General features: G+C 41.3%; 1 protein-coding gene across 3 annotated transcripts; it reads right to left on the bottom strand.

Annotated features, from left to right (window-relative positions):
• Positions 1–4,928: 4,928 nt before the first annotated feature.
• znf574 (zinc finger protein 574) lies at positions 4,929–25,474 on the bottom strand. 3 transcript variants are annotated; one of them, XM_078790789.1, is made up of 11 exons: positions 25,358–25,450; positions 25,177–25,294; positions 21,087–21,247; positions 14,793–15,915; positions 14,500–14,714; positions 14,232–14,411; positions 13,024–13,118; positions 10,623–10,717; positions 8,925–9,073; positions 7,909–8,196; positions 4,929–5,946 (listed from the first exon to the last, which is right to left on the bottom strand). In XM_078790789.1, exons 3-11 carry the CDS (start codon positions 21,240–21,242, stop codon positions 5,344–5,346), a joined length of 2,904 nt encoding a protein of 967 aa, XP_078646915.1. In that variant the 5' UTR covers positions 21,243–21,247; positions 25,177–25,294; positions 25,358–25,450; the 3' UTR covers positions 4,929–5,343. The 3 variants fall into 3 exon arrangements, with proteins under 3 accessions (XP_078646915.1, XP_057909923.2, XP_078646914.1); XM_058053940.2 differs by having other exon boundaries at positions 25,177–25,254; positions 25,358–25,448; XM_078790788.1 differs by lacking the exon at positions 25,177–25,294 and having other exon boundaries at positions 25,358–25,474.
• Between the last annotated feature and the right edge of the window lie 887 nt (positions 25,475–26,361).

Below are 26,361 nucleotides of genomic sequence, written 5' to 3'. Positions count from 1 at the left end.
AACAATCAAATGCTAATGCAATTTCCAATTGGGTCAAATGAATATGTTTCCTTGAAGTTATCTTTTGCATTTTAAGTAAAAAAATACTGTAAATAAATCATACAAATCCACCCAAATGGTAGCTTCTGTCAATTTCAAACATCATTGGCCAAAAACCAGGAAGTAGTCTGCTAGCTAGCTAACTATGGAGGGAAGGGAACACGACAGTACTCTACCGAGTGCAATTCTAGATTAATACATGAATTCATTCATTCTTTCATTTTCTACCGCTTTTTCCTCACGAGGGTCACGGGGGTGCTGGAGCCTATCCCAGCTGTCTTCAGGTCGCCAGCCAATCACAGGGCACATATAGACAAACAACCATTCACACTCACATTCATACCTATGGACAATTTGGAGTCGCCAATTAACCTAGCATGTTTTTGGAATGTGGGAGGAAACCGGAGTACCCGGAGAAAACCCACGCATGCACGGGAAGAACATGGAAACTCCACACAGAGATGGCCGAGGGTGGAATTGAACTCCAAGCTGTCAGGTCTGCGTGCTAACCACTCGTCCGCCGTGCAGCCAAATTTCATTATTTAGTATGAAGTATTAAAACCAATTTAAAGAAATGCTCCCAGTAAGTTGAGTTATACAAGAATATGATTGGTTAGCATACGCTAACTACATTAACGTCCAAAATGTATGTGAAAATTTTGCCCTGGTTTGCAGTCGAGTCAAGTGGTGGCCAGAGATGGCAGAGGGTGGAGTTGAACTCGGAGCTCCTAGCTGTAAGGCCTGTGCGCTAACCACTTGAACACCGTGCAGCCACCAAGACAATTTTTCCAATTAAAAAAAAATATGTCAATCCAATTAATCTATTCCAGACATACACAGATATTAACAAAAATACATTGTATAGAGAATAATTCTAGTTTCACAACATGAAAACAATGTGGAAAATAATTCTAAATGACAAATAAATAGCAACTTATTGATGCAGACTTCCCACACATCCTGGCAAAATCAAATTCTCACTTTTATCAAATTGCTGACACTCGCAACTTTCTTTTGGCCCCATGGAGGAATGATTAGCAGCCATACAAAAAAAATGCACTAACAGTGAGTTGGCATCACATGTGGTGTTTTGTTGGGGATGGTTGTTATGGACATGGTTTGGTGGAAAAACACAGTAAAGGGCAAACACACAAATTTAAGTGCAATACTGTACTGTACTGTACTTAAACCAGGACAGTATATGAAAACCAAGGCAAAAGTCTAAAATTATATCAAAACTAGGGCGTGTAAAAATTTTTAGTTTTTTTTCACCTTTCCTAAAATCCATATGCAGTTTTTAAAAATATATATATTTTTAATTAATTTAGTTACACCATTTTCTCTCGGTTTTATTTTGTGTGATGTATATGACTTGTACGAATGATGGTGCAGAAATGTTCCTTCCCTATGCTCGCTTGCTGCATGGCTGCTTCATCCGGTGTTGCAGCAGAGCAGGTGGTGCAACCTGGAACAAGGAGCGCTTGTTGTGTTGTCCTTCACCTGCACGGGATATTGTGATGTCAGCTTGTTTACTGCTGAGAGAGCTGAACATTACACGTTCTCTCCTGAGGGTCACTTTGGGTATTTTTAGTGTTCATGATATCAAGCGACTATCAAGGGATGCAAGGAGGGGTGCGGGGTGTTATAGCTGCTGTATGCACTTTTTTTTTTTTTGCACCCTACTGGTAAAAAAAAAAAAAAAAAATCCATGCAGTTTTTAATCTGATGGTTATTCCAGGTCATTAATCTGGATAGCAGTCCGTTTCAATTTACTCTATTTGAAGATAACAGCCTTTTTCCCCTTCGTATCACCAGTTTCTATAGCCTACATTGCCATGAATATTTTAGCAGGGTGGCACATATGCATGCATATAGTTTATTTAGTGTACTTTAGTATGGCTGTGCTGTCACCTACAGTGTACAAAAACAGGATAAATAAAGGGCATGCAAAAGTACAATATGGTTAGAAAACCCCATAATGTAAACTGTCGTCCTTCTGTGTATATGGCCATCAGTTAAAGAAAAAAAAAAGGCTTTACAATGCAGCCTGCACCTCTTCGTCAGCTACAAATGGGAATTTTAAATTTGATCATTGAAACCCTACTCACACTAGAGAAGCATTGAGTGTATTAACTATTTTTTACTCTAAATATTTGGGCCCATTGTTGTGACCGGCACACAATGTTTTGCTCATGCTAAAAAAAAAACTTTAAAAGTACATTCAAAGTGGAAAAATATTGAACCGTACTAGAAATGTATTCTAACTGCACTCAGCTTTCTGAATATTCTTACGATATTTCAACAGCATTCCAAGCATAACATAAAAAAAAGACAGCCAGGTGTCACTCACCATTGAAGCGTCGTCTTATTCACATCACGCCATGCCGCCAAGGTGAAGAACTCCACCACCGGCGTGGACAGGACAGAGGTGCTGCAACCCATGAAGCCCCTGAAGAACCAGCTCCTACTCCTGATGAAGCTGCATTATCCGACCTTTCGGGCAACAATCGAATGGCACTCATACGGCGTCCTAAGTGCTTTCTAAACATTCTGACTGTGTTTTCTGACAACAGTTTCCTTAAAGGGAACCTATTATGCTCATTTTTAACCCTTTGTATAGAGTTGTGGACAGAAAGCTTTCAAGATCTTCCAGATTCTGCGCCTCTTTCCGCAGCTTTTCCATGGATTACCTCCATCCTGCCCACATGGTCTTTTTAATTTACTACACCACCGGCCCTCCTCTAAGTATGCCCCCTCTGCTGTGATTGGTCACACTTCCAGGCACTCCCGAGGACTTCCAAGCAGCTGCCGAGACGATTGTGTTCGACTATTTATGCAAAGTAAACACAGTTAGGACACTGATAAATTGTTACTTATTGCTCTTCTGACTCTTCAGCACTTCGGCATCATTGAACATGAAAATACAGCATTTCAACAACATTTATGCTAGGTCAGAAAAGGGGCATAACAAGTCGGCTTGAATATTTCTACTGTGTTTCAACTGAAAGTGAGTTAAATGTGCAAGAATGATTTGAGACAGGGTCAAAACGGCATCTAAGTATTTGAACGGCATTCAAATGAAGTTGTAATTTTATCCCGAATACTGCAGATTTTGAAAATGTTTCATTCTGGCTGGTTCTACTTGATACATGTTGATTCTGACGAAGTGTGAGAGGGGGGGTTAGGTTTTCTTTAGCGAATAGGCTGACCGAGCATGAGGTTGCTATTTAAATGTTAGCACTGTAGCTTCACATAGCATCAGTGTCCTCCTGTCCCACTCAGTAATGCTATGCATTACTTATTATCCATATGCGTGGTATGCAATATATGGCATCCATTACACTGAACAATGCAAAAAAAGGCACAATAGCATGTCTACAAGCCCACAAATCAAGTAAATGCATCTGTATACATGTCATATTTTTTACATAATAGATGGCTAAAACTGATCAATAACTTGGGGAAAAATACAAGGTGTGTTAAAAAAAAACATTTGTGAAGAATGATGAAGAATAAGTTTGTAGAGCCTGCATCTCATCATTTATTAAAACTATGATAAATACATGCTATGACATTTTAATGGGGAAGTTTCATCTTACTGTTATTCCCCCGCCATCATGCCGTTTATTTACAGATATTCATTTCCTCATTACCCATATTACTGCTTGGGAGTAGGTGGGAATTGTTTGCCAGTAGCTATTACGCTCTCCATCCAGCTTTACAGGTGGACGAGCATTTATATTGGGTGACAAACTAGCATATTTGGCACCTGACAACAAACACAAAAGTGCAAATAAAAGCCATCACACATTAATATTGACTCCAGGAGACGCTGCGTCATTTCAAGGTACATTGAACGCAGTGTGACAAGACATTGTAGAAACAAAGCAACGCACATCCATTATTTTTTTTTTGTGTTTGTTGCATTGTTTTTAAGCAATTTTAAAAACAAATCATGATAAACATTCCTCCATCAGAGTGTCAGCTTTGAAGATATTATTATACCTTTACAATCAGTGAGTGCATTATTAGCCTAATGGCTTCTCACAAGGCCTTCTTGACATGCATACGCACGCGCACGCACGCACGCACGCACACACGCGCACGAACACACACACACACACACACACACACACACACACACACACACACACCGGCAAGCTGTGGAAAATGACTGAGAAGGTAAACAGACACACTATTCATATAGTTAGTCTCTCACACAAACTTAACTTTCGGGGCATATAAGCTTAAGTTTCACTTTCTAAAGAGGCACTGGAACTGCTGTCGAGATTCTGTCCGCTTTAATTCTGAGCTACTTCCTCATTTGATGAGAGTTCAGTGCTCTCACCAAATATATTGCTCTTATTTTTAATACAATTTGAAAACCCTTTAAATAGCGTGATCATTGATTACTTGTCCGTCCCAAGAGAAGAATTTGTCTTTACAAAATATACTGCTTTTGCTTATTAGCGTTTGTCACAAATAGTAGAATACAGAGATACATTTCCAACATGCGATTGTTTTTGCACCTCAGGAGGCCAATTCGTAAGCATGTTGCTGCCATTTCAATTTCTCTCACTATCATCAGCATCCATGACATGGAGACAAACCAAGACAGAGTGGGTCTCGTTGGTTGCTCGCTTGTGTGTGCTCACACCCCACCCACCCCGTCAGCAATCACTGGGTGGGAGACAGCCATAAACTCTTAGCTTGGGAAACCCGTAATGGGCCACCGCAGTGGAGGCAAAACTTGTATTACGCCGCTTGCCATGGGGGGCTGCAAATAGAATCATTATTTATGATTTGGAATGGCAGCAAGTGCTGGATAATTTCATCAAACTCAATGCCACTGCATTATGTAGCACAAATCATCACAAATGTAGCGTGCATGGTTTTATAATAATATAATTTATTTAATTAAGAGGACGAAAACAATCGATAACAATGTCCGCCAAATGATTGCTGATCTATACGGTACACACTACTTCACACACTCCTCTGCTAGCAAGTGACAGTAAGAGGGGGGTGATGGAGGATGCGCTCTGACTTGGACTGCCGTTGAGCTGGGTGCTATTTCTCTCCACAGTGGTTAGCCAGAAGAGGCAAGTGACAGCAGTAAAGGCTCCTGAGGAGCTGCTGAGGAGTTTTATTGGAAGGGAAAAACAGGGGACACTTTATGAGGTGGTCTTCCCTCATGAAAGCCCGGCTGTACAATTGAGACTCTGATGTGTAAAGGTGCAATCTAAAGACGTTTGGGTTTTAAAATGCAAAAAAGGCCAGAGATTTCTTTCACACCACCTGCGCTCATATCGTCTCCTCCACGATGAACTCGATGGCGTGCTGCGGGGACTGTGTCGCCTCCACCATGGTGATCTCGCCGCCGTCCATGGTGATTGTGGGCAGGCTGATTCCTTGCGTCCCCAGCATCGACGAAGGCAGGATGACCATCTGCGATGCGCCCTCAATGCCGCTGAGCTCCTCGGCCGGGATCATGATGGCCTCTCCGCCCCCCTCGCTCGCCTGCAGCACATATATGGTCTGCACACTGCCACTGTCCACTTCCACCCCGGTGGCAGCCATGGAAGAGAGCACTTTGGCACCTTCCAGAACCTTCTGGACCTGTGCCTGCTGGGTGGCGTTGGCCAGCTGCTCCGCGGCCTCCGCCGGGAGGTCACCGTGCTGGCGGATGTGCTTGTCCAGGTTGGAGCGGGAGCGGAAGGCAGCGGGGCAATGTGGGCAGGCGTAGGGCTTCTCGCCACTGTGGGTGCGGGCGTGCTCGGTGAGGCGGGCCGCCACGCTGAAGCTCTTGCCGCAGATCCAGCAGCAGAAAGGCCGCACGCCGCTGTGGATGCGCTCGTGGTCCTGTAGGTGGGGCAGCTGGCGGAAGCTTTTGCCACAGGTGGTGCACTGATGGAGGAGGATGGGGGGGAAAGATAGCGGGAACAACAAAAGAACTCAGAGGATGCGAAAAATATAAAATGCACGGCGTAGTACCAGACCCAAGTTGTATATTTGTTAAGGGTGTAATGCAGGGGTCTCGAACATGCGGCTTGAGGCCCCCGCCTTGATATGAAAGTTTAATGTTAGTGCGGCCCACGCAAGTTTGATATGGATGCTGTATGGTATCATGTACCCAGAAAAAATTATTACGTTTGATTAATGTTCATGTTAAAGGTTAAATAACTGTTAATAGTTATCCTCCCTATCCGTGTGGAAGTGGTAAGTTTTTGGCTTTTTAAGTTGAAAGGAAATAACTTGGAGGCTACCGTTTAGGTCGCTAGCGCTCTAGTTTGCGAGTTAGCATGTGTCTCAAGACCCTGCAGTTGCGCAATATGTTGTAAATAAAAAAAAAGTATAAATGTGACTATAGTCGTGTTTTGTCATGTCTACAGGGCTCTAATAATGCTTTGTTCATTTTAATCTGAAAAAAATAATTTGTCTTCCCACCAACTATATGTGGTTTCTTAAGTTTTTATTATTTGCCGTTTTATTATGATTATTATATGTATTTATTACTACTTGATTGATTTTCTTTATTCTTGATTTGTTTATTTATTTTTCATCTTATTTTGTGCAGAAAAATAAAAAGTAAGATATTTGAGTGGAATGTTTTATCAGAGCTTTTCTTGTAGAAAATTGGAACCAAACCGAAATTTTTTAAAATTTTTCGTTTTTAATAAATGTGTTTTTTTAAATGTGTTTTTAGTTTTTTTTTGGAAAACCTGATGCAGCCCAGTCTCACCCAGACCCGAGCTCCAGTGGCCCCCAAGTAAATTGAGTTTGAGACCCCTGGTGTAATGGTACTTCTATTCGTAATCTGATTTTTCGGTTCGGTATAGAGGCATACCCCACATGGTAGGCATTAAAAGTGAGAGAGAGGAAGTATACACCGGACATAGCATTGCATTTCCACAAGGCGGGGGTGTGTGCCTCAAAGCGGATGAACAGAGATAGCATTCTACGCAGAAACGGCGATTCAGGCTACAAGCAGACGAAAACAGTGTAGCCCAATGTTTGCCTCGGCAGGAGTCATGGCAAGTGGTAGTGACAAGGAAAAGCCAGAACTTAAAAATGAATTTGTTTTAGCATCTTCAATACAGTGGACCAAGTGGTTAGCACTTGCCTGCACAGTCAGGAGATCAAGGGGTCGAACCTCTGTTTCATTGTTTATGGCTCTCACACCCCTAACACTGTATTTATGATGCATTATGAAGAGTTAAAGATGTTTTATAATGCTTTTTAGGAGGAGAGAAGTACATAACAGCAACATAATAAAGCGCTGCTTTGATTCCCATTTGGTGATTATTCATTAGTTTATGAGACAATACTACACAAACCCGGTCTTGGTTTTGTGGTTTCGGTATTTCTTAGGATAAAACTGCATGCTCCTGTTGAGTATGCGTCTTAAATATAATAGACATAAATTAATATTCAGCACTGTGTTGGAGCCCCAGTGCATCAAACATCCATCTTTTTGTGGCTGATAGATGCTGCAACGGCATCAACATTAAATCAAATTCCACAGAGGCCCGGTGCAATGGGCCAGGGTGGGTGGGTAGCGTGGATGTCATCACCACGGCAAAGATGGAGGGTCGCTGGTGGGGAAGGTGGGTGGGGGAGCGATTCCCAGAATAGTAACAGTAGCTGACAGGCCCTAATTCAGCCCTGCCATTAATCACCACTACAGCAAGGGAGGAAATACCCGCAGGCACGAATGGCCGCAGTCCAGAAGCGCCAAGATGGCAACGTAGGGCGCGGGGGGAGCATGTGTGACCGTGATGGGTGAGCCAGCGCTGGATTTGAAATGCAGGTAATAAAAAGGGATTCTGAGTAGTACAGAGAAATAAGATGAGTTCTGAAAAAACGTACCTCGAAGGGCCTCTCGTTCGTATGGGTCCTCATGTGAACTTGGAAGGTGGAGTTGTACGCGAACCCCTTCTGGCAAATCTGACACTCGAAGCGGACCTGGCTTTTGGACTTCCCCAGCTTGCCTTGGAAGTGGGCCACCACATGCTCCTCCAGCGCCTTGTTTGAGATGAAGCGGCGCCGGCAAGGCCTCACCGGACATTTGAGCGGCGTCTGGCCGGTGTGGGACAGGCGGTGGAGGTCGAGGCTCTCCTGGGTCATGCAGCGGTGGCCGCACAGGTCGCATTCCATCTGGACATGGGGTTGAAATAATGAGGAGTCCCTCATTGTGAAGCAGCAGATGTTCTAATCGCGTGACAGCTCCTATAACTTCTGAACTACAACTAATTGCTTAAATACTGGTAGCTAAAAAACTATACAAAATCGTGATCGGGGAACGACGAGCTTGTCAACCAGAAATCGCAGGAGGTCATTACTCAAAATAACAGTCTGGCTCACAATGTTGTCTGAGATTGTTTGTTTCTTTCAGCTTTTTCCTGAAGGCTAAAATCATCAAACAGCAACTTAACACTCAAAAGGTCGCTAAGAAATATACAATATCATCCCACAATATACAATAATATTTCAAATATAAATACATTATGGGATATTATTGCATATTTCATACCTACCGTGTGGGTGTTAAGTTACTGTGTGATGATTTTAGCGTAAGATACTGTGAGTAATGACCGCCAATGGGTTGATAAGCTCGTTGTGAGTTTTCTCATAGCTCATGATTGGCTCCTGTCAAAGCGTTGCCAGGTCCTCACAGACTTATGCATGTCGCAATAGGTCCTTTTATGACGTGGACAGGCATCATCAAAAGGGTTGTTTATTTGTGTTTATCTTCTTTTAACAACTGAGTGATTGTTATGCGTATTAAAGTGTTATTTCAAACATTGTCTCTGCAGTTAATGCAGGTTTTGTGATAGTAACAGTGAAATAATAATCAAGCAAGAATGAATTCTTGTGCAGTTTACCTGTCCAGTGGAGCGACCTCTGCCCTGGCCCCGCCCACGGCCGGTGTTCCTCTCCTCTGCAGAGGTGGGGCAGCGTTGCAGGTGGATGTCCAGCACAGCCTGGTTTATAAACGCTGATGAGCAGTGAGGGCAGGTGACGGGCTGCTTGTCTGCAACAAGGGAGGAATGGGCTTTCAAAACTAAAGGCGATGCTGCCATGTACTGTTGTTTTAAAGGAGTGCTGTCTCTGCATTAATTTCATTAGTGATGATTTGTGGAACACTACCTTGTATTAAATGGACTATGTAAATGCAATATATGATGAGTGATATCGGCCGATCAAGCTGAAGAGATCAAAGTCCCACTTAAATTCATTAGGCTGGTGATTTGACTCCATCTTTAGAGCCACGGTAATCACCTCAACTTTCATGAAGCCTACACATTTGAGTTTAATAAGTGATATTTGCATCATTAGAGTCTCCTGTGAATTGGTTGCGGGAGACACTGCGGCTCATCGACACTTTGCTGCTTCATTTGCTTCTAAATGAAAAAAAAGTGGGTGTTTACGATGTGCAGTACAAAAAACTAAATCAGACAGAATAATTTGTCACTGGGATCTTCTAAGAAAACTCTTTCACATCTCCACACTAAAACGATTTATCAGAGTACAAATAGCAACAGATTGCTCCGAATGAAAAGAACCATTAATTGTGCGATAACTGTCGTTGTCAGTTGTGGCAATTTCTGCTTGGGAAATGTGTTCTGACATTTAACTAATGCTCAGAACCATTTCTTACATTTCCCTATTGATCCCTCCCCGTCAATGAATATACTCAAGCCAGTTACTGTCCTGTGTCTATTTGGGCAAAGTAAACAGCCTCCCGCTGGGGTGAAAATCTGTCTGGGAAAATCGCTGACACTGATGGTTCATCAACATGTCGATATGCCGTCATGCCAACAGCTCACAGTCTGCTAACAATGTGTACTTTTGCCCCAGTAGCGGCACCCCCCCCCCCCCCCCCCCCGCCCATTTCTGTGACCGACCAATTAAACCTTTAATAAGGACAATCCCGCCCAACAGTCCGGGGCTGATCAATGGATCAAATCCCTCCAATCATCTCTCTCATACCTCTGACCTCGGCCGCATGCAGACTGTTCGAGCTTAACTAATGAGGGTCCCCACCCCTGTGATTAAGACGAAGTGTCGGCATGTTGACCCAATTCATTTACCTCCACCTTCCTCCTCCATTCCACTTGAGACCCCGATCAATAGAAAGCCATTGACCTAATGCATCAGCGGAACAATGCACATAAACATGGATGTATGTTTGGGAATAAACAACATAGGCCCCGGCTGTGCCTGGCAATGGTATTCATTGCAGACTCGGCATTAGTCAATAGTAATTCACTGCGAGTTGTACTAATAAGAACATCATAATTGATTTGCTTCCATTAGGATGGTGGAACAGATTTCTCGTTATGTCTCCACAAACGCACTCATCCCTCATCTTTATTCCCACTGAATTACAGGAGCTGTGTGGAAACACAAATGACTGACAATAGACAAAAGATGTGCATACACATGCAAGATATGTGCAGGAAATGCACATGAGATTTCATAAGCGACACAAAGCTTCCAGCTTGGCGCATTGTTCCTGCTGACAATACAAGTGTGTGGGTGAATTGTTCCTACAGGGTTGGAGCCCCCTCGAGTCTGACCTTGATGAGTGAGAGAGTGCAGGTCGAGGTCCTTTCTGCGGCTGAACGCTTCTCCGCAATCTGGGCAGGGAAACGGGTGGCTGGTGTGGAGAAGCCTGATTTAAAAAAAAAAAAAGAAAGGCATTAAATGCACAGGATTTAACAGCATAATTTGCAACATTTATTTCAATATAGTCTTAAAATACACTTTTTAAAAATCTAAATAAATAGGGTGCACCTATCAGGAAGTGACTGCGCTACTTGTTAAACGAGGGACATTAGCAGAGCGTCTTAAGAGGTTGAGATAAAAGAACAGCAGTAAACTAAAAGACTGTATTTATCCACCGCTTTATGTTAAGCTATACATCAATTCAAGTGGGGGCCATTTTGCAGCTCCTAAGGCTACAATGTCAGATAGCAGGTTGTATTTACCAAAGATGATGTGTTCTAAACAGACAAGATTGGCAAAAAGGAATCTATATTTCACAGACAGCTGATCCAGAGGTCGCATGAGAATTCCAATTTGCACCAGCGTCATCTCTCTTAAGTACTAAATGTGCTGTGATAAGCAAGGGACAACAAGGCAAATGGGTTTTTTTCTTAAAAGTATAAGCCATAAAGACAGTCACTGGCTCATTGGTCAACCATGGGTGACAAGTGATAGCTGCTGGGAGACTGGCAAGTAAGTGTTGTCTCAAGTAGGAGAGGGAGGGATTATCCAAAGTTGTATCTACAGTAGTAATACTGTAATGCAGGGGTCTCAAACACGCGGCTAGTTTAGGCCCCCGCCTTGCTATGAAAGTTTAATGTTAAGTGTGGCCCGCGCAAGTTTGATATGGATGCTGTATGGTATCCTGTACCTAGAAAAAATTATTACGTTTGATTAATGTTCATGTTAAAAGGTTAAATAACTGTTAATAGTTATCTTCCCTATCCGTGTGGAAGTGGTAAGTTTTTGGCTTTTTAAGTTGAAAGGAAATAACTTGGAGGCTACCGTTTAGGTCGCTAGCGCTCTAGTTTGCGAGTTAGCATGTGTCTCAAGACCCTGCAGTTGTGCAATATGTTGGAAATAAAAATAAGTATAAATGTGACTATAGTCGTGTTTTGTCATGTCTACAGGGCTCTAATAATGCTTTGTTTATTTTAATCTGAAAAAAATAATTTGTCTACCACCAACTATATGTGGTTTCTTAAGTTTTTATTATTTGCCGTTTTATTATTATTATATGTATTACTGATTAATTGATTTTCTTTATTCTTGATTTGTTAATTTATTTTTCATCTTATTTTGTGTAGAAAAATAAAAATGAAGATATTTGAGAACAGTGGAATGTTTTATCAGAGCTTTTCTTATGGAAAATCGGAACCAAAGCAAAGTTTATTTATTTTTCTGTTTTTAATAAATGCGTGTTGTTGTTTTTTTTGGAAAACCTGATGCGGCCCAGTCTCACCCACAGTGGACCCCCAAGTAAATTGAGTTTGAGACCCCTGCTGTAATGTTATATTTTATAACATTATAGTCATATTTTAACCGCAAAATGATGATAGCCTAGCCTATTCACTGAAGAGAAACAACATGTTACAAAATTCGACATTTCATAGTTACACATGAGCTCTTATAAATTAATTAAACAACTTAATTTTGGTTTGTAAACACTGGACTCTGGAAGAATACAACGCGGCATGCTGCAAGGACGTGGTGGCTGCCTGACCCCATGCACAGCAAATTAATACAGCGTGCGCCTCATTCGAAGCTACATGGAGTGAGTAACATTGCTTATTAATTTACCATTTGCTCTTCATTATGAACATCATTAAAAATTCAATTTTGCATAGTGTTCCTTTTAAGATAACTGTATACCGTGGTGTGAAAAAGTGTTTGTCCCTTTCCAGATTTATTTTTTATTAGTAATAAGATAGTAATATTACATTTTATGCAATAATGCACCTTTATAATGTCGACAGACTTGATTAACAGTAATAAACGTTAATAGTAAATAGCAGAAAGAAAAGTGAAGACGTATACGCAGTACACTGTTCCTCTTGCTCGACGAGGCTGTCTGCCTTGTCCTGTTTGACGTCCTTAATTTACTTGGCCTCTGTCTGTCAGTCATGTATGAGGCTGAAATTCAAGGACAGAAAGATATCGAGGGCACGCTGTGTTCGGAAAGCTTAAAGGTCCTGCTACACGGCTCAGCTGGTACAGCTCCGGGCTAGCGAGAGGACGTTTATCTAAATCCCAGCCCGTGCTGTGCAAGGATGAGTAAATCAGATGCTTTTTAAACAGGGTTACTAAGGCTGAATGCTTTAGCTAAAGACTCCCTGGCCTTACAGGCTGAAAATATAATAGTCTTGCATCAAGACATGCCATTTCGATGACAATAAAAGCTTCGGATGATAATTGTGGACAAATTTTTGTTACTTGTGATGATACAGCTGATCCTCAGTGTTGAAGTGTGAAGGGCAGAGGGGGCATGAGAAAGGAGCATCTCCTCCGTCTGTGTCCATGTCAACCACCTGCAGGCAAGGACACAGTAAAGGATAATGTAAAAAAAAAATGATTAGGCAGCAAGGTTTAAAAATACTAAAAATACTCTATATTAAGCCTTCAGCACAATCATTATTCATCTTTTAAGGCAGCAATATTGTAGGGTCACTCGGTGATAAAAAGAACACATTTGGTTCGTAAAACTTTTCAAGACGTGTAACATTAGTGGTCAAGCTTTTTCAAAATTTGTGGCGCTCGCAATAGGTATTGTTCCAAAAGCGAGCATACATGTAACACATATATCCTCAAAGTTACATCATTATTAGACAAATTAGTTATGGACAATTAGTGGCTCTATCCTGACCATGCCCTGCAAAGATATTTTTTTTTCAAACAATTTGGCTCATTACAAACCAATCTGACTTTGGAGTTAATGCACAAGATTAGACACATGCAATCCAGACAATGATATGTAAATGTCACAAAAAAAGTGGGCTAATAAATTGACAATAAAAGCACAGATACTGCGGATTTCAGAAAATAACAGATGGAATGATACAGCACTCTACAAGAAGCAATGAAGTCTGTAAAATTAAATAATATATATATTTATATATATATATATATATATATATATATATATAAATAAATTCTTAACTATAATGATGCAAATGTTAATATTATTAATGATTATAATGATGTTAATAATGATAAAGATTATAACAATAATGATAATGACAATAACAAATTACAATGATAATAATAACAGGGGAAAACAAGACAGTGGCATGAACATGATTATATCTTGCAAAAAGGGGTAGGCATTTATAAGCTTTTGCTTCGGCCTACTCCTTTTGGGCTTGTGATCAGTTGAATACAGATGTAAATAATGGAGAGTTGTATTTTGATTGGTGTGGGAGATGCACTGTGGTGTTTTGTGTATTTGCCCAAATAAATAAAAATTTAAAAAAAATAAAAAAAAATAATACCACAGGTAACATAGTAAGGGTGAATGTTTTTACTAAATGTCACACTTTTGTGTGTACCAGTTCAGGAGTAGCTTCCCCACATACAGACCAAAATTAAGCGCAATTAAAAAAAGAAGAGCTTTACAATAACAGTTAGCAGTGTCAAAACGGTACCGGTTTGCGTCCACGCTTGCGGCGAGGCTGCTCCGACGTGTGAATGAGTTGGTGCCTCTTTAGGGTTGCCGCCTGGGCGAAGTTCTTGCCGCACACATTGCAGCAGAATGGCTTGTTGCCAGAGTGGTTCATGGTATGACGCAGCAGGCTCTGCGAGTTGGTGAAGGACTTTGAACACACCTGCACAACAAGAAACAACAAGGATAAATCACTATTGTATGAAGCATTGTGCGTTAAAATGGACCTGACTGCAAACTAAGATGGACACCTTGCAAGTGAAGAGCTTTTCTCCTGTGTGACTATAGACGTGTGTGCGCAGAAAGACACGTCGGGTGAAGGTTTTGCCGCAGTATGGGCACACGTGCGGCAGAGCTGTGCGGGACCAGTCCTGCAGCAATTTGGCTGGCGGAGGGAGGTTTGCCGTGTCCGGGGCCACTAAAGCTCCACCCTCCATTTCCTGATTTAAACCTACATCCTTGTTTCCTGAAAACAGAAAGAAAACATGAAAGTTCCTGCAATGCATGCATTTTTTTATTCCCCAAGTAAGACCTGGCGACTTACCTTTGCTCACGATTCTGAAAATCGGCCTGCTTCTCTTAGCAGACGGTGCATCCAACTGATTCGCAGCAGGTGAGGAGAGGGGACGCTTTGAGCTCTGTGGCGCATCCATAGAGGTGGCCATTTCATCGCCCGTGTCCACTTCGTCGATAGGCCCAAATTCCATGACTCTGTGTTGCCTTCGATGGTACAAGTACTGGGTGGTGTTCATGAAGGTCTGGTCGCAGTAAGCGCAACTGTGAAGCGGTGTGTGTAGATCGTGCTTCGCCTTGCGATGCGTGGTTAGCTCGGTGGCGTCTTTGAAGCTCGCCCCGCACTGGATGCAGAGGAACAACTCTGCTTGGTGTACGGAGGAGGCTGATGGAGTTCCTGCTTGGTCCTGCTCGTCTGACGCGCTGCTCGGCTCGCACAGATTTTCCACCTTGGTCGTCGCCACTGTCGCGCTTCCTTCGCCTTTCTGCCGGTGCTGTTTGCGATGGTAGAGGAAGAGGGTAGTATTGAGAAAGCTCTCCCCGCACACAGTGCAGTGGTGAAGGGCCTCCTCAAAGCCGTGTGTCTTGCGGTGGGCCACAAGTTCAGACACGAGGCCGAAGCAGGAGCCACAGTCCACACATAGGAGCACAGGCTCAGGCTTGGGCTTTTTTACCGTCCCTCTCCTCCTGGGAGACTCTTCCTGTGTCACATCAGGTGCTGATGGTTCAGAATTCTGCATCGAAGAACTTTTTTCAAGTTCTTGCAGCTGTTCCTCCTTTAGTCTCAGTTCCTCTGCTTGTTCGGGCGTGCGATTGCCGACGTCGCCCTGTGAGACAGCCTCATCGGTTTGTAAACTGGAAACCGAATTCATCTGAAGTTCAGACTGAGGCTCAGGAGTCAACTGGCTTTCAACAGGAACCTTTAAACAGGCACCTTCTTTACGGTGACTCTGCCACAGGTCGAGACTCTTGAAGAGCTCCTCGCAGTCCCCGCACTGGTAGAGAATTCTAGGCTGGTCTGTCGCCTGGTCTTCGTTGCCCTCGGTTTGCATGGTGACCATTGTCTCCTGGACCACATCATCAACAGGCTCTTCGGGGGGCGGCTCCAATTCAACTTGGATCTGTGGGACTGCAGTCTCCTGTGTTAGCTGTGGCTATAAAAACATGAAGGGATTACAGGGGAAAAAGATACATATTATTAGGGTTTTTGATTGGGATCGTAATTGTGTATATAATTTATATTATTTATATTTATTACCAAAAAAAATCCAAGCTGCTTACAGGCGTCTACTCACTTGGCAACCTCGACAAAAGCTAACCTGTGACTTATTTAGAAGACTGCCCTAAACTTGGGACTGCACCCAAAAAAGGAAATTTCACATAGAATGCAAAAAAAATTATATTGTTATGGGTATCATAAACCATAAAGGCAGTTATACGTTTGCCAAGGCACTGAGGCACTTTGTGCTACAATTAAAGCTCCCTTCATATATACAACAAGGCTGAATATAAATGCTCTCTTTATCTTTATAAAGACATTAACAGCCATTGTTGTGTGTAGCAACGGCTCTTTTAATAAACAAAGAAATTACAGCAACCCAAGCTAATGAAGTAGGGCTGCAGTAAACCATCTTAATATGTCAAAGCAGAGGGATTAAAAGCGGCATGTCGCAGGTTTCCGAAACCCAATGAGAGATTTGTTAGAGGAAAAAAAAAAATGAAAGTGGCGAATGAATTTCTCAAGCTCGTTTTTCGCCGTGGGATGCAATCAGTCTGTCGGCTGTGTCACAGTGCCTTATAGACAAGTGTTGGACGGTTTGAGTTAAAAGCAGTCTGGGCGCAAGCTCAACCTCAAGAAAGCTGTCCGCCCACTCCTAAACGAGGACCCATACATGACTTGCTGCTTTCACCCCCCCCCCCCGAGGTCTCGCCTGAGCTGTCACAGGGCGAAAGACGCTGCCACCAAACACGTTACTTTTGTGCACCTTTCCATGAATGCTGCAGCACTCGATTAACATATCTGTCCATGTTGATGAAATTGTTAAAATAACAATGAAGAGCTTGTCAAGTTCATGACTGGTGCAGGAGGACTATTCTGGTGATTCAGATGGCCTCGACAGATAGCACCGTATGTGAAGAAGCAGCTCGGGGTTCAGTCTGCTCTGTGACCTCATTACACGCCTTTCCCGCCTGCTCCAAATCTTCACATCGATTGCCATCTTGCTGGTATGAAACCCTTTCTCCAAACTGAGATCAGGAGGCCATTGCAGTGTGATAAGAAGAAAAACTGCACTTAAGGAATCCGATTTAGAGAACTTTTAACATTTCTGAAGGAAGGATAGATTTTGGCTTTGTGATTGCTCAGCACAAATATTATGAATGTGACTGCTTCCTTAGCAAGTTCTGCAAAGTCATGGCAATATTACAGTCTATAATATTATATAATGTGGGAGAAATGATTTAACCAATTGGGTTTGGATTTATTGATGTAATACTGTTTTAATGTGTTACTTGGCCAAGTCATTCTTACATGATGGAAACACTTGGGAATGAGCAAGTCTCACCCAAGCATTTTTATCCTCTCTAAATGATCATCTAACGACAATAATGCTCTAATTATAGCTGGGACGTTTATTTACCTAAATCATAAGGAGCATTAATTGGAATAAGTTATACGTTTTTTTTTAATTGTGATTTGGAGTGCAGAGAAAGAGGGGAAAAACTAGCTCCTTTTGACTACATAGTAAGGGTGTAAAAATTCCTTCTAATAATAATAATAATAATAATTGGTATCACAATTTGTGGTTGCCGATACGATTCATGGATGACATCGGTTCATTTAAAACGATGCCATGACGATTTAATAACTAAATTCAACCAGTGTGACTGTTAAATAAATTATTGGATACTGGACAGTGCAGTTCAGGTTAGCTAGATATGTGTGGGGTTTTTTTTCCAGGTATAAAGTAATTATGGATATAAACAAGTAAACAACGATTAATGGCAAATGCATTCACATTTTATTTGACGTCATGTTGAATTAAAACAGAGGAGGTTAACCTTTTTAGCTCACATTGTCGATATTCAATACATTTTGAATTAATGTACAGCAGGCTTATTTGCTACTTCTGCTTCCGTTTATCAACATAAAAATAATATAATATTCATTCATTTTCTACTGCTTTTCCTCATGAGGGTCGTGGGGGGGCAGCCAATCACAGGGCACATATAGACAAACAACCATTCACACTCACATTCATACCTATGGATAATTTGGAGTCGCCAATTAACCTAGCATGTTTTTGGAATGTGGGAGGAAACCGGAGTACCCGGAGAAAACCCACGCATGCACGGGGAGAACATGCAAACTCCACACTGGGATGGCCGAGGGTGGAATTGAACCCTGGAATATAAATCAATACATGGATGTAGTGGATGAATCGTTACACACCTATTACATGTCAATTATTGTGTATATTTCAAAACACACCAACAACAGAAGCATAATAGCTCAGCCGGCATACTCCTCGGTTCGCCTGAGTGGTGGACCATCGTCGGTAGGCAGAGGCCCCCCTCTCCATTGTATCCTAACGACCGTCATTTGACACCGTTAAAGAGCCAACCATACATGTCTATAACTCCCTCCTCCTTTAGAGAATAAATAGACTGGATCTTCCATCAAGCTCCCAGACTAGAGCTCTACTGTCTTGTCTGACTGGTGTGTGCCTCACCTAGTGTTTGGGCATGAACTGATGAAGCCTGCTCAGGTGGGAGGTGAAAAAAAATCTTCTAAGACCTGAACAGTCCAGTTGTGGTCGATTTATTGTGGGGATCGACCGGTATGGTTTTTTTCGGGCCGATGCCGATTTTTTTTCCATCACCCTTAGCCGATGGACGATTTTGCTTGGGCCGATATTTGTGGCCGATACTGCTTTTGCTGCCTCAATTTACATGAAAAAATGACAATAACAAATATTACAGGTCTCAAGTTTAAACAAATATTTATTTAAATGTAAACTGAAGACAGTAGGATTCAGCTTTCTTAAAACACACATTTAAACGGCATTATCAACTTTAAAAGGAATAAATATTTAACCATGTGCAAAACATTTTTGTCGTAGTTTAAGTTTATCTAGCATCGATGTGATGAGTGCTCCTCCGCAGTGTGACGCGCACCCACGCGCACATCGGCCAATACCGATTCAAATAAAGAACGCAAATATCGGCCCGATGTGTCGGTCGATCCTTGATTGAGTGCCCGGAGAATTTCTTGAATTCAATCGTTTCTCACCAAGAAAATCAGATATTTTAGGTTGAGAAACAATATTGAATTCAATAAATAACTATTGGACTATGAAGGACGTGCTCATGTAGATCTCGCTGCCACATTGTGTCAAAAATTATCCCTTTCATTCATCATTTCTATATATATTATATACGCCACATTTGTCAATAAGCCGCAGGTGCCAATGTCATAACATAAAATATTTAGCACACAAAAATGCTACACACAAATATTTTTTGTAGCTTTTGATTAAATAATTATCCCCCCCCCCGAGTACCGTTGTAACATGGCTAATTCAACAGTGCGGAACAGTGAGTGTAAAATGCCTTCTTTGTCATTGTCGACCATCGTATTCACAAGCATCATAATTGAACAGCCTCATAATTCATCACACACTTTGTCAGCCTCTCTCTCATTATGTTGTCGCTCTTTATTGTCTCTTAATGACACTTGCCAACAATCCAATGTATTTCAATTGTGAAAGGCAGTGGGTGTCAATACCTGGCGGGAGGAACGGTCACATTGATTATAGTCATGCATGAGCAAGTCCTCTGCGGGACTGTACCAACTCGAGGGAGGGGATGAACTGTGTCAGAAAATGGGATTGGGGCCATACTATTCACATTCTCGGGTGGGAGATTGACAATATTTTGCATAATCCTGCTAACTAACATGTTAAATTAATATGGTCTATCTGCCCCTACTCTTTCCACACTGGATGGAGCAAATATACTACAATGACTTGAAAGCAGTCAGTAATTGACTTTTTGTGCTGTGCATTTTCTGTAACATCTCAAAATTTCCAGCATTGACAGGTCCATCAGATGCCGTGTAATACCACTGTCAGCATCGGAGAGAAACAGTCTGTACTCTCTGTGGAAAACAGTTCAGCCCCTCGTGTTCCCGCTGAGCTAATCAATTTTCTGCCCAAAAGAGCACATCATGCAACCTCAAATTGTCGCAAACAGCTCCACGTTTAGCGCTCAGCCCAGTGTTAAGCGCCCAGCTGAGAACAACTGTTATCATTAAGAATTTTACGATTAAATCAATCAAAAGGAACACTGGCACCTCACGTCAACATCAATCACCAAAAATTAATGACTGCTAAGTATCCTTGAAAGCCCTATTTGGATTCCACCAAAATATTTTGCCCCAAAATAAACTATTATTTCATAATTTTTCCATTCTTCAGTAATCAGCAGGCTGCACGGTGGTCAAGTGGGTAGCGTGCAGACGTCACAACTAGGAGTTCAGGGTTCAATAGAAGAGAGCATGTTTGATGCAGTTCTAAGCACATAGGAGAGTCATACGCGTCTCTGTTCAGGTTGCTCAGTACAATATGGCTGACTTCAAAAAATTTACTACATCTAAAATAGCTGCATTGTTTGAACAGGTGAAAGAACATCTGTTACAGTGTAATCTAAATTCACAATAACACCACCATTTGTAGACTTTTAAATGTTTTTATAGACAGGTGAAGTTATTTTTACACTTGTATGACAGTTTCCGTCACCTCCACTTCTGTATATGCTGCAAGTCTGTCGCTCACATAAAAAATGAGCAGTTTTATCTTATTCTATTTTGATTATACAGCACTTAACTTTGTTTTAAACTTACATGACACTTAAGAATGTTAATAAGCACGAAGCATGGTGTCGAGTCAGCTTTAGTAAGCCTGCCTCTTTCCCAGTTAGTTTTTTTTTTCATTTTTGTATTCTCTGAGTGGTTACCTTTTCTTTTTACACTTGTATGACAGTTAAGAAGGTTAAAAAGCGCATTGACTGAGCTTGAGAAAGCTTCCCTCTTTGTCCCTACGTATAAGCGACATTTGTCTCATGCTCTGATTTTTTTATTTTTTTTCTTCAAAGCTGTTTCCCCAACAAATTGCTTTTCCACTTTTGATGTTCCATTGTATGTTTCAGGTAAGCATTTTGCCACATGAGTGAGGCCTTTTGTGAAGCAATATCCACTTGGATTTAAGCCGCTGTGCTGACTCCATATGACACAATGCATGATGGCCTCTGCAAGTGCAGTATTTACCTGCGTCTGGAGCACCGGAACAATAACAGGGGTGGTTCCAGATGGGTCCGTCTGGTCCTCCTCTGCTGTGCACGTTAACTGGTGCTTGAGCACTTCCTCCAGAGTGCTGAACTCCTTGTAGCAGGGGAAGCACATGTACACTGACGTGGTCTCCATGGCCCCTAAGGAATTACAAATACGACATCAAACACATGCTGGCTTAATTGTACAATGTAGCAATGAAAAGTTTCGCTTTTGGAAGTTGCAGCTACAACAAGGATGGATTTTTTTTTTTTTGGTATATGAAAGTAATGATACAGCTAAACGTGGGCGTTGTGCACAACATCGACATTTGAGGATGTAAACATTGCCCCCTCCTGATGAAAGATCAAGACAACAGCTTAGATATAAAATGACACAATGCTAAATAATGAATTACAGTATGCATTCATTGTTGTTGGGAGTTTCTAGTCGGCGTTTATGCTACGTATGTGTGTGCTCAGTATGTATATACATGGTGACATTTATATTTTGGAGTTGTGCATATTTAACAGCCATCTGCTCTTTCAAGTGCTCACCACATGACTCAGGGGTTGTGTAGCAACAACACAATAGGCTGGATACGGTTCCTGGCTTGGCGTTGGGATGATTCACATTTCACTTTTCAGTATTCCGTGAATGCTTTGTACCTTTATTAATGCCCCTGACAAAATTGTTTTTAACTGGCTAAAATGTTTAAATAAGCTTTCCCTGCTTTGGCAAGTACAATAATCGAGTCGGAACTTGTATGCACTGAAGTCACTAGCAACGCCATAAAGTCAAGGAATCAAGTGTACTTAACAGCTGAAATATATTGTAAAATGTGCAAACAAGGGGAATACCTGTGCAATAAAATTACAGTGCAGAAAATACAGTAAATACGCTTAACTGCACTTTTTTTTGCCCATCATCCACAATCCTTATGGCAAACATGAACACATGTCTTTCTCTTCTCTGTGTTCTACAGAAAGAAAAACATGTAGCATGAGGAGTCATGGAATGAGACATCACCGATTTCAGCAATAACGCCCTAGAAAAAAACAGTGTTCGATTAACATAATGTGACCTGTATACTAACCTAGCTAGAGCAAATTCATTACTGTGGGCGAAAGACTACTTTTCTTCCATAGTGACACAGCGCCTCACGCCACTACCGAGAGATACAGTAAACTATTGGAGTTGCTGTATCACCTGTGAGCTTGAATTTAATTTACCAGCTCAAGGTGGGGTCGCAAAAGTAAAAAGTAATAGTTTGTGGCAGGGGTCAGTCACATCTGCCATGATTAGTGATAGCAAAAAACTTGACCTGGGTTCGAATGGCTGCTTGGGCATCTCTGTGTGGAGTTTGCATGCATGGGTTTTCTCCGGGTACTCCGGTTTCCTCCCACATTCCAAAAACATGCTAGGTTAATTGGCGACTCCAAATTGTCCATAGGTATGAATGTGAGTGTGAATGGTTGTTTGTCTATATGTGCCCTGTGACTGGCTGGCCACCAGTCCAGGGTGATCCTAGTGAGGATAAGCGGCATAGAAAATCGATGGATGGATGGATGTAAAATGTTATTGGAGAATTTTAATAAAAAAAGACATGGGTTACTCCCATTCCATTGCATTGTTATTACCTCATGCTAGCTGTTTTTCTCTATTTGGAAAACACAGAAAAGACAAAGACACATGTGTTCCTGTTTCACCTAAGGGCTGTGCATGATGAGTAAAATTAATTTAATTTAGGTAGAATACACAATACAGAAATCTACATTATGTACATCTGTGTGCAAGGTTTGTGAAGTGCTCAGAGGTCAGTCAATGAGCAATGTGCAACCAGAAAAAAAAATGGATAGATGTTTACCTGACTACTTTCTGCTCTGACAAGCAATCTAATCTGCTACTAGGCACATTCAAGCACCAAAGCCATAAATCAAGTAGCAAATGGTACTTTGTAGCTTTAATATATTGTCAATATATTTCTCTCTTTTTCTTAAAAAATGTACACATAGACGTTTGTTTGTAATATAGTGGCAATAAACAGAAACACACCAGCCATTGTTTGCTTTTAATAACAATCTATGGAACAAACCACAGGGCATTTAGTGTAGATTTTGTTTTTTTTTCCCCAACATTTGCCCTTTGTAGCCATACATTTAACGCATACAATAAATACACTAAACATCTACAACCTATAATTCATTGTTGTGACTTTTTAATGTATGCATGTTCAAGACAGAGTCACCTAGTCCTTCAAGCTGCAAATGATCCGACTCAGCAGTTACATCAGTGTAACAACACAACAGCAGTTCCTGTTTTAGCAAGCTCGTGTACTGGGCACATTTGTGAACGCACACTACAGTCATCCATGAAATCCAGGGACAAAGTACTTAAAAGTTGCAATATAGTGCATAACGCACAAAGTTAAATCTGTGATGCTGACATTGAAACTGAAATTCACAAGTTAATAGCCCTTTAAGCACCCAAACCATAAAATTGCGACAAGCAACATTGCTGAATTTAACAGGCCATTCCTGCAAATATGGTGCCTCATGTAGTTAATACTTAACACCAGGAGATGGCAAACATCTGTAACTTCAATCTGAGCAACATAGGCCTTTCTATGCAAAGTTTGGAAATTTATAGACTTTGGCAGTGACTCGGCTCGCCATGACAGTCCGCATGCAGCATACTTGAGCCGATGCTTTGCTAAACCGTGTTCGGGGTGGCAGGAGGGCATGTGGTGGGTTGTCAAAACACTGCTAATGGTGAGGGGGGCACTGGGATTGTAAAAAAACAAATAAAAAACAAACAAAGACTTCGCCGGCACAAAAAATACATTGCTAATAGAAATATTCACAGGCATGATGCAGACTTTATACCAATCTATCTAATCATAACAGTAATGATAGCTGTTGAGGCGGTTCAAGGTCCCGCTGTAAACGAAAATGATGATGGCTGGCTTTGCTTGCAAGATGAAGAAAAGTATCACAAGTGGATCACAGATTTTAATGAGTGGGTATCGTGGAGATGGGGATCTGCCAAATTCTGAGCCTGGTAGTGTCATAATATGCACATTAAATGAGTAAATTTACTCCCATCAAAAACTTTGGGTCATACTGATGATTTTTCTAATTTACAGTATGTCTTCATCTGTAACCATTTTCAAGCGACAACCTTTTGAAATAATGTCAAAAACGAAGGGTTTGACGACACCTCATAATAACCTCATTTGAGAGCAAAATGCTCTTTAAAGTAGATGAAATAAAAGTACAAAAATGGGAAGGGAGAAGACTATATGAAGCAATAAATAAAGGATCTATGGACTGGTATTTATTCCAGACTTACACCACAGGTAATTAAGAAATATGCACTGTTCTTTCTCAGCTACTTGTGTACTACTACTACTAACAATAATACAGTAATAGTTTATTTGTAATACACATTTAACGCCTCACAATGAGTGTTTTTGATACCGTAATTATTCGGTTACTTTTCCAACGCCAACTAACGATACAATATTGATTTATTAAGTATCGAACATGACATCAAGGAGAAAAGAAGCCTAATAAACTTAAATTTACAACAAAGGGAATTAACTTTGATGTGTGCCCTTTTGGTATGACGTCTCCAAAGCGTCTCAAAAGGCATGAATTGACACTTTTTGCTCACATTTTGGCTTTAAGACTAACTCGACCATAGTTGCGTTGTTGTCGTAGCCAACAGTAAACATAATTAAATTATAAAATACAATATCACAACGGTTCGTATTCGCAGAAGCAAGACTGGTCAATTTGTGTCTGATTCTACAAGCTAACCAAGCGGCTAGCAGCTAGTTAGCCATAGCTGTTTTTAAACCAGTTAGCGACCAGGCAGAAATGGCTGTCTTAGCAATAGCAACATGGCTGACAGCATGGTGACGGGCTAGCAAGTTAGCCCAAAAGCTACTAAAACGTCCGCCTGTCCGTCCATTAACTACGGCTTGATCATCTTAACCGACTTGCACATGGAAGCCCTTAACCACCTGGACCACTGTTGCCTCCCTGCTAACATTGCCGCATCAATGAGAAGAAGAAGAAGAACATACTTAAGACCGAGGGCGGGATACCCTTCTTCGGTGGTATAATGGCGGCGATTGTCTTAAAGTGACGATTTGCTGTCTCCCCTGCAGTCGAAATTGTCCATAAATCCACACGCTATGTCAACTATACAACAAAAAAGTGACGTTTATACGGAATTACAAATAATAAATGTTGAGAAACGCTCACCTCTGTTTGACGTTCCGTTTTGACGTCGAGGAAATAGGATAACAAGTTGACTTGTGGCTTCATTCCAGAAGCGCGTTTCTGATTGGCTGTATGTGCGACTGCGTCCGCCAATAGCGTTCAACGACACTGGAATTTGTAGTTTAAAAGCGCGGAAGTATATCAGTAGCGTTAGCAGCAGCGCGTATATAACATTACACATAATTCAACTATTTACGACCTTAATGGAAATCAATGCAAATATTACAAACAGTTGCCCATTGATTGAAAAGCTGAGTTTATAGATAATTGTGTATTATTAGTGAACGTCTCTTGCATAGAGACAGGTTCGAGAAATACTTAAGTTTGTAAATACACAGGACTTAATGGAAATGTCATTTGTGCCAGTAGATGGTAATTACATGAGGTGTTAATATTGAGAGTGGCGGATTACAATCGCCACAGTGACCTTTGAACACATTTTTAGATAATAAAATGCATAAAAAATACACCAGGTGATAATACCATATAATAGTCATAGTACAGTGTATTTATTAAGTGAAGCCCCTCCAAGATGGGTGAAAATGTTACCATCAAACAGGGATGGCTCATAAGCCATCCAATTATTATTATTATAAATGTATTATAAATAAAATGTATTATAAATATTATTAAATAAAAATAAATTAAATTAAAAATAAATATTATTATTATTATAAAAAGAATAGTTACATGAGGTCGTATGACATCCCCAGTAGTGCATCAATGGTGACTTACCACTGCTTTGTCCCGTTCTGGTCGGATGTCGGTAAAGAGGAATGTAGTTCCGGTTAGTTGGTGGCACCATAATCGTAAACAAATTTGGTTTCTCAAAACAATATGTGTTTAATATGCTGAAGCGTACCACCTAAACCTGGTGTGTGTGCACTGCTGTGGAGGCCTGCATCCAGCCTTTACCTCTACCGTGGGTCATTTAATAATAGTGGTGTACAGGATGGACACATTTGTTAACACTTGACCCCCCTAAA

The sequence above is a fragment of the Doryrhamphus excisus genome, linkage group LG5 (assembly GCF_037039965.1).
Source record: "Doryrhamphus excisus strain RoL-2023G ecotype Guam linkage group LG5, RoL_Dexc_Guam_v1.1, whole genome shotgun sequence".
NCBI classification, from domain to species: domain Eukaryota; kingdom Metazoa; phylum Chordata; class Actinopteri; order Syngnathiformes; family Syngnathidae; genus Doryrhamphus; species Doryrhamphus excisus.
This window is presented reverse-complemented; position numbering and strand designations above follow the sequence as displayed.

What these genes read in the sequence shown, in the direction of transcription:
- znf574 (XM_078790788.1), bottom strand. Translation starts at nt 21,242, where the DNA reads ATGGAGACCACGTCAGTGTACATGTGCTTCCCCTGCTACAAGGAGTTC. An exon ending in TTTCAGAATCGTGAGCAAAG is followed by an intron (nt 14,715 to 14,792) that starts GTAAGTCGCCAG and finishes TTCTGTTTTCAG; the next exon opens with GAAACAAGGATGTAGGTTTA. An exon ending in GATCAGCTGTATCATCACAA is followed by an intron (nt 10,718 to 13,023) that starts GTAACAAAAATT and finishes TTTTTAAATCAG; the next exon opens with GCTTCTCCACACCAGCCACC.